The 14,179-nt window shown below is 41.8% G+C and overlaps 1 protein-coding gene across 15 annotated transcripts in view; it reads right to left on the minus strand.

Moving 5' to 3' along the window:
• The window catches only part of caska (calcium/calmodulin-dependent serine protein kinase a), a 173,160-nt gene that overhangs the window by 107,574 nt on the left and 51,407 nt on the right, over nt 1–14,179 (minus strand). For all 15 annotated transcript variants that reach the window (XM_025903759.1, XM_005475249.4, XM_025903757.1 and 12 more), the window contains exon 2: nt 9,966–10,078. In XM_025903759.1, coding sequence (XP_025759544.1) covers nt 9,966–10,078 — 113 coding nt within the window. The remainder of the gene's footprint in view (nt 1–9,965; nt 10,079–14,179) is intronic.

The following is a 14,179-nucleotide window of genomic DNA, read 5'->3' on the forward strand; positions in this document are numbered from 1 at the left end:
AGGGGAACCTCTGAGCTCCTGCACTGATCTCTCTGATAGGATCATACGTGTACTGAGGTTTTCAACCTGTCTGTGCTGGCCTTGCTGCCTGCACGAGGTTACAAAAACATAGGTGCACAACCAGCTGAAACATTACTGTGACACAAAGGGACCTGACGCACACAGAGTTCAAAAATGGTGAATGCTTATTTACAATCTTTCTTAGCACTTTTCTTTTGTGCAGCTTACCAGCCATCGTCTCTTGCTCAGCACACCACACAGCTCTCTCATCAGTTCCCAGCATCCTACTCAAACCCACTCAAATAGAGGCGTGATTAGACGGTGTTAGGGCTGGGCGATATATCAAAAATTTATCGTTACCGAAATTTATGACTCTCATCGACGTCATTTTGCCCATGTCGGTAAATTCGGTATTTAAAAAAAAAAGAAAAGGCATGTGCAGGTTGGCGATGTTCATGTCCCTTTAAGACGCTGTGCTACGTTACAGACTTGACGGGGTGGAGTCACATGACTCTACTACCAGTACCTGTAACAAGACGAGACACGGGTGAACAAATGGAGGACGATTTAAATGTTGAAGCAGCAGCGACGGAGGTAGAGCTGGTGGAGGAGGAAGAGGAGATGCTTGTTAACAAAAAAAATGCATCATCAATCGTTTGGCAACATTTTGGATTCAACAAGGATGATATTGATCAAAAAATTGTTAAATGTAAACTCTGCAAAAAGACTGTTGCGTCAAGTCAAGGTAACACAACCAACCTCTTCCACCACCTGCAGCACAACCATGTGATTCGTTTGTTTCAACGTTTGTTTTTTTGGCACTTGGGGTGGTTATCGTCCATTTATCGTTATCGAGGTTAACTGCTCAATTTATCGTGATATTGATTTTAGGCCATATCGCCCAGCCCTAGACGGTGTAGATCAGCTATACTGGTCAGCCTCACCTGATACTACTACCTCTCCACAAAGACTCCTGATACTACTACCTGTCCTCAAAGGCTACGTCCTCAAAGACTCCAGGGCTGTGTGGACGCAGCACCTGGTCCATAAGGTGCAGCAAAGTGTCTGCGGCTCTGAACAAGCTGAACGTTAAGTGTGACAAATTGATACAAACTGTACGGAGTGGAGAAGTGGAGAAGGTTGCTGCAGCTACACTGCAAACCACACCTGGTCACAACCACCAAAAGCATGGCTCGCACCAGCAGATGAGACTGTCATATTCGGTGGGTATAATGATTCCTGTTTACTGTCTGTTTGAGGTTATGCTTAACACTCTCCCGTTAGACAAAGCACATATCTAAGCCTGGATCGAGTGACTGATTTCTCTCTCAGTTACGCTCCAATACACCTATCCTGGTGGCTGACAGGGGCTTCCCATGATGCATTGTCAGTTGCTTCTTCGCTCACCTTTTCACTCTCCATCAGACACCAGACACCACTCTGCATTTAATCATTAGTTATTATTAATCTCTGGCTCTCTTCCACAGCATGTCTTTGTCCTGTTTTCCTCCCATTCCACCCAACCAGTCGCAGTAGATGGCCGCCCCTCCCTGAGCCTGAGTCTACCGGAAGTTCCTTCCTGTGAAAAGGGAGTTTTTCCTCTCCACTACTGCCAAGTGTTTGCACACAGGGGATCGTTTGATTGTGGGGGTTTTGTCTGTTTTTGTAGTCTTTACCTGACAATATAAAACACCTTGAAGTGACCACTGTTGTGATTAAGCTCTATAAATAAAATTGAATTGAATACAAATGATCTATTATTAAACACCTATTTATTGAAAGGAAACCAGCACAAATCTAAGCTCAGCAAAGACGGCTGGACTGAAAGAAACACTGCAAGTAGTAGAATCAATCATTTATTCCAACAAAACCACTTAATTGGTGTTGCAGTTTTACTCCAAAAAACATCTGTGAGTATCCACGGCTACAGTCAGGAAATGCATCTTACTCCCACAGTTTTACATGTAGTGCCTGTGTGCACACAAACTGCTGCTCGCTGTGGACTGACTTTTTTTTTTTTTTTAAGTAAAAAAAAAAGAAAAGAAAGGGGAGGCGATAAACAGATGTGATCTTCAGTGATCCCTGTTCCTCCTGCTGGGAGTCAAAGTCTACGTTGAAAAGAGGTTTTGCTATCACAGTAGTAGTAGTAGGTGTATGTGAGCATGTGTGGGTCATTTGAGTCCCAACTGCGCATTTGCAGATATTCAGGACAAGAAGTCATGGCAATTTAATAAAAAAAATAAATAAAAAAAATAAAAACACAAGCAATGCTGAAGCTGTTATGATTGATAAGGAAGACAGGAGAGAAAGATTAGAGGGGGAAGAAAAGACACCACTGGGGGGATGTGTAGAGAAGGAATCAGGGAGGTGGAAAAATGAAAGGAGGTGGAGGGAAGTGAGTAGGCGATGGCACATGATGAATTTTGCTCATTCTCTAGCTTGCTTTTCTCTCTCCTCCCCTCAGAGGGCTGACCTATTCATCAGACAGACCTCCGGACAGGCTGAAGAGAAATAAGCTTGTGTGTGTGTGTGAGTGCGCTAGTGTGTGTGTCTTTGTACCAGGCCTCTGCTGACCAATCCATTGCCAAGACACGAACCATTTGACCCACTTCCCTTGGTCTGAGCTGTGTGCAGGGTGTTTGCGTGCGTGTACGTGCGAGGCGGCTTGATTACTGCGGTGCTGTGTTACAGACGCCCGTTCAAGTGAAACTGCTCTGATTTCTACAGGCAACAGAGCGAGAGAGTGAGATGGGGGGAGAATAAAAACAAATCAACAATGAGAACAGCCGGCTGGCATCTGGAGGGAGCGCATCATTTGATGGATTCCTGAGCAGTGCAGGGGAGAGGCTGCTACTGGATATGAATGACTAGGGAGTGTGCTAACCATGTAGTATACTGTAAGAGTGCAGACATACACAGACGGAGAGCTACCACACGCTTTTTAGTGTTCGTTTAGCCCAGGTTTTTGTCACTTCTGTGAGTAAAAGTGAGAAGAGAGATGGCAAAGAAGAGAGCATGTGCTGAGTAATGACACCTGATAATGGGCGCTCTCTCAAATAAATCCTCCCTCTCCTTAACCTTTCTTGATGTAAAGGATCTATTTTGACTATGTGAATGCCATAACTGTGGTAGCAGATGCTGTGTATGAAGAATAGGAGAATGGCTAACCACAGCTCCAGTTTGTGCTTCTAAATCAGCAGGTCTGAAACACAGTGCTGGATGTGAGTGATTTATTTGCTGCCAGTGGCATTAAAAGCAAAACTTGCAGAAACCCTCGCTACCTTCAGAGCTTAACAAGACATCTTCAGTTTAAAAATAAGTTGACTGTGATAAAGGGGAAGGCTACAGCTTTGTGCTAAACCTCCCCCACAGAAACCCTCGCTGCAGAGCATCTTGTGGTAGTGCTGCACGCTCAGGGAATCACACAGAGGCCCTTCACCATTCCAAACCCTCCACTCTCCCACTGCATTGTGGTGTCATGTTAGCATAGAAACACATGGGCAAACTCCAGGTAGCTCATCCTTTGATGGAACTTTGATCAAGATGGTGTCCAATTATCTGCTGTGATTTATGCCCGCCAACATCAGCTGCCGGATATGAGGGCCAGCAGCAGATAGGTGGGTCTATTCAGAAGCGATTAGGGTGACAAGATGTCCCACTTTCAGTCAGAGAGCATCTTGTGCCACATAATTAGGTTTTCTTTACAATGAGCATGCAGAGGGGCCTGGGTCACATGGCATTGCACTAAATGCCGCAATCAAATAGCCCCCTCTAAAGTTTAGCAAACTGGGTAAACTGGACTTGCATCTTCAATCACTGATACAAGGTTGCATGACAAGAGGTCCTTGAGCATGTTACCTGAGCTGTTCTCAGTGCGTTCATCAGTGTGTGAACATTGGGTAGAAAGCACTTAGAAAAAAAGTGCTGGTATGAATGTGTGTGTGTGAATGACACATGTTGTATGAAGTGGTTAGAGTGCTCAAGTAGAGAAAAACAGCACAGAGAAGATGAGACACCGCTCTTTCTGTTACTCTACATCATAGACATTAAAAAAAACAAAAAACTTTTTTGTGCTATGTTTTCTTCCCACAGTTCAAACAGCTCAACCGCCCGCAGGTCTGTAAAAGAAAAGAATGATTTCATCTTAGAAACCTGAGCACGAAGAAACTGTCAGTGTATTGGGTCACTGACCAAGGAATCGGAGTGTCTTTTGTACTTTTGATCCCTTTTGGTATTTTTGGGAAAAGTTCAAGTTCTAGTGTTTACAGTTAGTATGGAGTTTAGTCCTGGTTATGTTCCAAGTTAAGTTATACTTATGATCCGTGTTTTTTTGTCAATGTGTCATTCCCTGTTTCCTGTGCGAGTCTGTAGTGTCCTCTGTGTATGTTCCTTTAGTTATGTCTGTGTATCGTCTCCTTTTTCTGTCCTCATGTTTCATTCCATGTCTTCCCCGTCTGTCATGTGCGTTCATGTGTTCTGCCCAGCCCGTCATCTCACTCTCGTTCCGTGTCCCTCGCTCCCTTGTTCCCCAGGTCCTAGTCATGTCTTTGTGTTTCGTCTCCATGTTCCTATTGTCAAGTCTGTGTGTCTTAGTCTGCGTGTTTCCTGTTTTATTTTGACAGTCTCTCATCCCGTGTTCAGTGTGTTCAGTCTTGCCTTTTCTTGTGTCATTAGTCTGTTCATCCCAGCTGTGCTCCCTGTGTGTTTCCACTTCCTTCGTCACCCTCGTGTGTATTTATTGTGTGTGTAGTTTTCACAGTTTAGGTTACTTTTGCATTCTGTTTTTTTCCCTTATTTTGTATCCTTGTGTTAAGCCTAAATAATAAAACGTCTCACCCTTGGTTAAATTTAAGTTTGTTTCCACGTTTTGTCTGTGGTTGTACCCACTTGACACACCGGCCACCTGGCTATAACAGAAACTGGCCTTACAAACTGAACTACTTATTTCAACACACAGTCTAAATTAAATCCAGAGATTAAATGTAAAAGTATAAATCAGTGGCACAGGTCGTCACCAATTATTAAATAACAGAAGCTCAGTTTTGCTCCTGTGCAGGTTTAAGGACATCCAGGGTTTTAGGTCATCTTAAGTTCATAGCGACCACTTTGACTTTGAGTTAATGGACTTCAATGGTAGAACCAGGTGCCATCCTCATTGCAAAGAAAGAGGAAGCTGCGTCATCTGAAACTAGATCCTAGTGTGAACGGGTATAACGAAAAAAGAAGAGGACCTTTGTGGGATACCACAGGGCGGGTAAGCAGTGAGGCTAAAAACATAACAGGGCTCCCGGAGAAGCTTCTGCTCTCTGATTATGATTTAAACCAACTTAGTTCAATCGTGTGCCAGGTGAGAAAGCAGGACGCTATGATCTAGAGAGCATTCTACAATATTCAAAGTGGCAGTGAAACCAAATAAAACCACTGGCACCACAAACAGTTTGATGACTAAATCCTGAATACTAGTGATAATTTCATTCAGCTTCACTGTGCTTTACTTTTTTGGTATTTCAACATTTATGACTTCATAGACAGCTAATCAAAAAACTTGGCTCTCTATGCTCAAACACTATCAATTGCCTTCATGAAAGTACTGCTTCTGAGTTTTTTCTATTTCCGAATCTGTCCGACTTCCTCTTTATTGTTCCTGGCACACTTGTATTTACAGAACTGAAGAAACAACCTAATTGAGACTAAAGCGCCCTGACATTCAGAAGGCACTGACCTTCAATTAAGCAGCTGATGCCGAAAAATCTGATGGACTGTGAAGCAGTTCAAGACAACAGTGAAAGCTGACAGTTATTTAACTACCAGCCAGCACCAATGTAGAGGAGCTCAAAGGTGAAGCACAGAAGGAGATAGCAGGTCAAATCAAGAACAGCTGCCTCCTAAACAGCTCATGAATGCATTTAAAGTCATGGAGTAGTATATTAGAAGAAGGAGGGGATGGCAGGATTGCATATTAACCATTTTATTTACATAGAAGGCAGGAGGACGTATATTTATGCAAGAAGTGTAACTACAAACAAGGCAGGCAGATATTTAATTATCCAACTTTGTCTTACGTCTGGAAATATGTTTTTTTTTTTTTAAAGTTTGCTGGGGATGCACAGTGCTGTGCAAAGGTTTTATGCTGTGTTTTATTTAAATGTGCATTCACTAGCTGGGCCCACGTCCTCATTTTAGGTTTGACAGCGTTTTAGTAGGTAAAAGTGAATGCTTTGACATGAATTGAGCTGCGGTTTGGGAAAGGCCTCGAAGGGGACTGGCGATGGCTCCCGGGCCTGGCAGAACAAGGAGGGAGGGAGGGTGGGGCACGTAAATGAGAATGATCAGCTTGCAGAACTGGGGGAACCTATATAGAAGACAGCCGGAAGGAGCGTGTTTGGAGGCGTGGTCCTGCTCCTGAAATTCCGATACATAATCTCCAAAACATAAATGCAAATAGTATAGTATGTAAGGCAAAAACAGAGTTTGTACATTTCTAACAAGCTAAAAGTATATATCTGGTATTCATTCTTCAACCCAGCCTGAGCCATCTTACAAAGTAGCGTCAGGAATCTCCATGCTGGTTGAATGAGTAAACTCTGTCTGTTCTTTCCACAATGCTTCAATAATGTTGAGGTCTGGGCTCTGCTGAGGTCAGTCCAACACTGATAGTGTTCCACTGTGTGTTTCTCTATCCAGGTATGCTTTTACTGCACTGTGTTCTGGGATCATTGTCATGCTGAAAAATAAAGCTCTTCCCAATAAGACACTTTCCAGATGTTACTGCATAGTGGATCAAAGCAGTAAGTACAAGATTCCCAACATAACTGGATGAAATGCAGGTCCAAACTATGATAGGGGCTCGACCGTGTTTTACAGATAGCTGTAGACTTAAAAGACCCATTGTCACTGCTTTTGAGTCCAATTCTTGTGTAATTTGGCGTCTCATCATTTCTCTTCTTTAAGAATGGCTTCTTGAAAGCATTTTTGATTTTGCCTCAGTGAATACGCTGCACACATTGCTGAAATATGCAAAGTTTTAGAGCTAATAGCAAACAACCAGTGTTAGAGCTAAGTTGTTTTCTAACTGGCTGCAAGACTTACTAACTGCTCAGTTAGATGCATGTTATAATTTTGTTGAGTTTAACAGAGGGCCTGTACTCAGTCAGTAACATGAGAAAAAGCTCTTTATATTTTCTTCTGAAGTAACACTTGTTTAGAGGTTTAGAGAGACATGAAGAAAAGGATGTGAGATTCTCATTAGGAATGCTCTCTCTTTAAATCTCTCAGATTTGCCATTGTTTCTCCACTTTGCTAGATTATTGTTATTTATTTTAGGTTTACTAAACCTATTGTGCGTTACTGTCACAAAACTAGACTCAAACACAGACTCAGAATATGCAGTTGCTTTAAGTGAGATCTGCAGCTTTCTGTAGACATCACTTTAAAAGTCACACTCTAAAGTCACACTGCACAATTGGCTGAGCGTGTTATGTGTGCTGTATTGAAGCTTTACTAAACTACAGAGTCTCACGCTGGATTATGTAGCCCAGATCAGTGAGAATGAATTACACGAGGTAAAAAAGGCTACTGCGTAATGTGGCAGTAAAGCCGCTGAGAATCGTTAATTGTCTCGAGAGCATAGCATATATGCACGGTCACATGGCCAATCAAAGACTTGCCAGCTCTTTCAGTGGCAATATATGGAGGAGTAATACACAATTACAAAGCACACGCAACACTTTTAACTTAAATTAATAACTCAACTCAATTTTCAATTCAGTTTTATATTTTCATATTCATATTTCTATACACAATTTTAGAGAGAACAATCAGAACATTCTCTATGACAGTGTTTCCCAACCTTTTGGAGCAATGGCACATATTTCACATTAGAAAAATCACACGGCACGGCACCAACAAAAATCTCACAAAAAGCATATTGATAATTTTTTCCCGCACACCAGGCATAGTGGAATTGTCTTGGTTTGTCCCCAGTATACCTTTTTTACTTTCTTCTGACCACTACTCTTGCTAGGGCCTTCATCTCGGTCGGAATTTTCTCCAGGACCCAGGTCAGATTGACTACTTTTTCTTTTCTAATATTTATCTATTGCTATTTTGCACTGTGTTGACTCACAGCATGACTATGTAATTTCTACTTTGTCTTCTTCTGTTTTACTGGCAGTTGGCAACCCATTTTATTAGAGCAGGTAGTAGTACTGCCCTCTAGTGGAAGAGAATGTAATTGTTCTGCCTGTTACTCACACTGATCGCTTAGAGCAGCGGTCCCCAACCTTTTTTGCGCCACGGACCAGTTTAATGTCAGACAATATTTTCACGGACCGGCCTTTAAGGTATTGCAGATAAATATAACAAAATAAAATGATATGATCAAGACAAAAAACTGTGGTATTTTGTAAATATAATAATAAACGCGAATTTACTGTGTAATTATGTAACTTTATTAGCAGCGTCCCCCTGAAATGTGCCAACAACACTGAGAGTAGCATCCTCCTCTCTGCCCCTTAATGGTCTCTGGCCGCTAAGGTAACGTGTAAATATTTCTTTCAAAATAAGACACACGACTACAAAACAAATATGAAGTACATGAAAATATATAGAAAATATATTTGTAACACACGAGAAAAGACCCAGGGAAACTGAGTTAACGATAAAAACCCTTAAAACCATAAATTTCACACCCGAGCCTCAAGTCTCGCGGCCTGGTACCAAACAACTCACGGACAGATTGAGGACCGCTGACCTAAAGAACCCCTTAATGCCTAGTGTATCATACTTGATACATGAGTTTCTGAGACTTCTACATCATTAGCGTGATTTAAAAAAAAATTGTCAGAAGGTTAAATAAACACTCCAAATAAATTAAAAGCTAAAATAAGAAAATTAAAATTTTCCAGCAATTATTTCATGGTTCAGGCTTTAAAGGGTTAAACACAAGACTCAGTGAATAAAATTCTTGTTCCATGTTGTTTGTCTCTAAATAGGCTAAATAGTATTATTCCATCCAGCACCTTTATAAGCAAATGTCATGGCAGAGAGCAGGTCTCTTTATTCCTTTCCAAATACACACACACACACACACACACACACACACACACACACACACTACTTGGATTCTCTTTCTACCATCTCTCCTCAGCTTTCTCAGTTCACCTAATAGTTTCTTTCTTATCACCTCAACTCCACCCTACAAATATCTTTAATTCAATCTCTCCTCCTCTCTTGTTCTCTCAGCCCTTCCCTCTACCTCTCCTTCAGCCTGCGGGAGATATCTGATAAGACCTCTGCATGTTTTGTTTAGACAATACTTGACAGAATTTCCTGGACTGGAGCCACGCTACATCAACACATTAAAGTAATAAACATGCCAATGATGCAAATAATGTTTCTTTTTAACAATTTTGTTACTTTAACAGTTTTTCACATGAACGATAAATTTACCATCTGAATCCACGAATCCAGTGTGAGCTAAAAATATGGTCAATGGTATGAAAATCATGTTTCATTTGACTTGGAAAGTTTCACAAAAATTAAAGCTAAAGGCAGTGAACAGTGGAGAGACAGCACACTTCGTTCCTGAACAATCACTCTCAAGGTGCCCTCAGAATGGCTCAGTAATTAACTGCTTCAGCGGTAAAAGCCCAAAGACAACATCAGACGACTATGACTGAACTGGGAATCTCCCTGGTGTGGCTGTGAGCAACCAAGTGAATGAAAAGTAGGGCAGTGTTTAGAAGAGCAAGTGTGCTCAGAGGATTTGTTGGAAACAAAACAAACAAACAAACAAAAAAAACCTCACACACACAAACAAGGGCGAACATCTGACCTCTCCTCTGCATCAACTTTCAGTATTTAACAAAGCAAGATGAATAAAAGCACTTACCTCCAGTTGTACTGAGGAACGAGCACAAACAGCAGAGAGTGACTAATGGGATGACGGAAAAGTGATCTCTTACCCTCTGTGCTGAGTCCAGGGCTGGAGGTGAACTGAGCCACATCCACGATTTTGACAGCAAACTGCTGCCCCGTCTCTCTGTTGATGCATCTCCTCACCACACTAAAGGGACCCCTGAAGAACACATGGAGAAAAAAGAGAACACGTGGCTTGTTACTGAAAATCCATTAAGCTAACAAAATCTGACTTCTCGGACACATGGTGGCAGCAGAAATAAGCTTCGTATTTCAAACACTGCTGCAATGAGCAGTGTCACTTTCAGCGTGCACGGCAGGGCTGTCGCCACATCACATTTTCAATTCCCAACTATGTAACACACTTAAAACTTAGGTGGAACTTGTGGTTGCTTGTGTTTGGCTACAAAGAAAAGGGGATTGTGGGCTGTCAACCTATATGCAGCCACTTGTGTACAGTCTTTGGAAAAATAGCACCATTCTGCAGCCTGACAACCAGATATTATGCACGTCTCTAATGGAGATTTATCAAAAAGCTGAGTTTGTCAGAAAACAGAATAACAGCGGAGTTTGCATTAAAAAAAGCATACATGAGAAATATAGAGAACGGCTGCAGTGGACAAACAGTTTCACTTCATCTACAAGAAACTTCCTTTACAAATACAACTCCTCTTCGTCTGAGGCTGAGCTAAAGGACCCGCAGCACAAACACTGTCCACAAGTTTTTGTCACTGCCCCCTGGTGCCACATACATATGGCTCTCCAGAGCACAGTGATGCCCCTACAGGCTACCAACAAACGTCCAGAGCAGGCATTCTGTGCTGAAGAAAACCTTGTTTTGGACTCCAGCAACTTCAGAGGGCAATGTCTGCTCTGTAGATACTAAATACTTACTTTATGCTGTGCCCAGGTGACAAAGGTAGCTTTTTTAAGTGAGTGCAGAAAACTGCAGTTGTTGTTACTGTGCAACTGAAAACACGGGCTGTAAAACCAAAACCAGCAAAGTGAAAAGGGCTGAATATTCCAGAGAGGGGGGCTTCAGAGTCATGTGATGAATCTCTGTGTTCATTACCGTGAGTGACCACATTATATACAAACAGTCATTTGATGCATAATTAATTTAAAACTTTTCATGCCAGCCGCATTAAGGGGAAAGAAGGCTCCATTAAGCCCATGCCTCTATTGTGTCACATCAATTTTCTGCTAGTGAACTGTTACAAAATTATGTGATGACAAGCTCAAAGACTTAACAGAGGATGTTTTTTTTTCTTTTTGTTTGGTGCAATAAAATAGTGTTGAAATAGTAACCCCAGGCGAGTGCACTGAGTGCAGCAGAATATCAGCACATGCAATGAAGCCAGAGCTGGACTATGGCTGTCATCGCCAAGGTCCACACCACGAATCATCCCTCCTGCAGAGCGTGTGCATCATCCAATTCGGTCACTGGGATAAACACAGGTCTACCACTCATGGTTCAGATTTAACAAGCCAGCAAGTCAGGGTTACAGTGCACTACAGCAGCAGGACACCGGCTAAATACAGCGCCTGGCTGCAGGTGCACTCACAGCGCCCGGGTAATAGGTTTGAAGTGACCCGGACACAATGAAGAATAATCTGTATCGATGTGTGATTAAAAAGTGAACGTGTTGACAGGACGAGGTTTAGCAGCGGAAGGTGGAGGCAGATTCAAACACATGAAGCAATGAGTAAGAATGTATAAGAATAGACATGGTGGAGCATAATCCCATCCACGTTCTTTCGATGTCTGATTATTCCTGGAAGCTGTCCCCAGATACACCAAGTTTAACAGGAGCACACAGCCGTGTTCCACTGATTGCTGTTAGTAAGGTGGCATTTAAACGAGACGGAGGATGAGAAGTAATGTACTGGACTTTTAGACCGTGATAAAATCATATGTGTATGTACGTATAACTATGTACATGAGTGTTCTGCACACACCTCCATTATTAGTGGAGGTATGCAAATATAATTCCTCTCTGTCTTATGACAATTTGTGTTTAAAAAACAAACTACCAACTGTGATTCCTTCGACATGCAAATTGTCCCCTAAATCAGAATAAAACATGTTTTTCCTAAAAACTTTTTTTCCTCTCTCATTTAGAAGAATTTCTGCAGCTGGTAAATAGCCTAAATCTGGCATTTCTCATTAAAAGCAAAAAATAAATAAACATACAAACTGTAAATACCCAACAGAGTTCAATGTAACCACTGGCTCCAAGGCCCAGGGCCCAGGACCAGCAAAAAAACCAAAACAAAACAGTATTCCCAAGTATTCTTGGGAAGGTGACTGGCCAGTTGCTGGTCTGTTTCTTCTATGTGATGTTGTAATGTGTAATCAAAAATCACCAAATAACTGTTGTTTTCCTTACAATAAATCTTTGTAAGTATATAGAGTGGATTTTAAGTATCATTTGACCTCTCCTTCAAGGTCAGTAGATTGATATGAATCTTAACGTGATAATACTATACAGAGCTATTTAAAACTATGTTACATGATGCCATTGTTTATACTGACACCATATGGGCATATAGGGGATGGTATATGAGGATTCTGAATATCACTTACTTTGGACCTTTGACCTCTTCTTCAAGGTCAAATAAGGTCAAACTTTCATGAAATGTCTCATCTTTCAAGCTACGCTTAAAAGCATTTATGAAATGATACTGGTATATGGGGACTCTAAACATCACATTATAGTTTGCATCTAAATATCATGTCACATTTGACCTCTGACCTCACTTTTACATTTCACATCTGCCTTTCTTTCAGGTTGACCTCACAATGTTTTCTATCTTTAAAGAAAGAAAATGAGCTGCCTAGTTAGAAATATACTGCAGTATAAGATTACATAATAAAATGAAGTTATTCGTGTCCAGTTATTTACAAATCATACCCATTATCCATCACTTAAATCCTGCCCAGAGAGTGAGCTGCCTTGACGGAGCTCTCAGATGTCTTCTTGTTTCAATTGCATCTAAGGTTGCAGGATATCCCCTGTAATGTAGAAATAGGCCTGATTTTGTCATATTAAATAACTGAGATTTGCATACGGAGTATAATAACTGTGATCAACAATGCTGTCATAATGAATCAGCCCTACCGAACGCCATTTTTCTTAAAACCTGCTTGAATATTGATACCCAACTTTAGAATAGAGATTTTAAAAAGTTGTCATCTTCCATCTGTTGCCTTGGTTACAATACCCCTAACTCAAGCTACCTTGAAAGCACATGTAAAGACGATCCACATATTAAAAAAAACAATAAAATAAACAAAACACAAAACATGGCTTGAGAGCCAGTCTGAAGTTGACTGGATAAAAATGACAGCTCACTGCTGAGCACCACCGCGTGTTTCTGTGGCTTTTCATCTTTTCCACACTGTCCTGTGGGTGAACTGGGAAATGCAATAGTCAGCTGGGTTCACCAGAAGAGCAGCTTTTAACTAGCGCAGAGACACTGCTACCCTCCAGTATGACTCTCACTACCTGCAGCAGCCTTCTGTGAATTGCACATCCCACAGCAAATTGCACTCAGCACAGCCTCAGCAGTAATGTGAAAACTCCCATTTCACAGCTAAACAACACACTGTCTCTGCAGCAGGCAGCACCGGGGCGGCTGGCTGAGGTCTGAACGCAAGCGGTGCTGCTCCAGTTTTTCTGTCTGTGTGTATGTGTTTGTGTGTGTTCACACAAGTGGGTGAAGAGGAGTGTGAGTCTCTGCGCACAAACACAGACTGGCTGAACAGATGGTGATCAAGCTAAAGCAGCTTAGCGTCAGAAGGGTGAGGTAGGACGGCACGGTGCCCAAACATGCAGACACACACACACACACACATACACTCTTCCATTTCTGTGCGCACAAGCGGTGTAAACATAGATCAAACTGAGACTGAAATAAACACCATGAGCAGTGTTGCTGAATAAACCGCCGCTTTGACCTGAATGATTGTACAATGTTTATATGCTCGGTGCACGCATGCAGCATGCTCACTCTCACACACACACACACACACACACACACACCACCAGGTCATGGTTTAGTGAACAGAAACATTCCTCAGTTTCTTTTTTCCCCCCCTCAACATCCCATGATAGTCATTTATTTTATAGGGAGCTTCTAAATGCAATTAAGCAAGACACACGAGGTGCGAGGTGGTAAATTCCACATTCACTTGTTAAAATCCATGTGTTTGCCCATCACTATATTCACTTATCTGCTGATGACTGATAGTTTTAAT

Source organism: Oreochromis niloticus, linkage group LG16 (assembly GCF_001858045.2).
Source record: "Oreochromis niloticus isolate F11D_XX linkage group LG16, O_niloticus_UMD_NMBU, whole genome shotgun sequence".
Taxonomy (NCBI): domain Eukaryota; kingdom Metazoa; phylum Chordata; class Actinopteri; order Cichliformes; family Cichlidae; genus Oreochromis; species Oreochromis niloticus.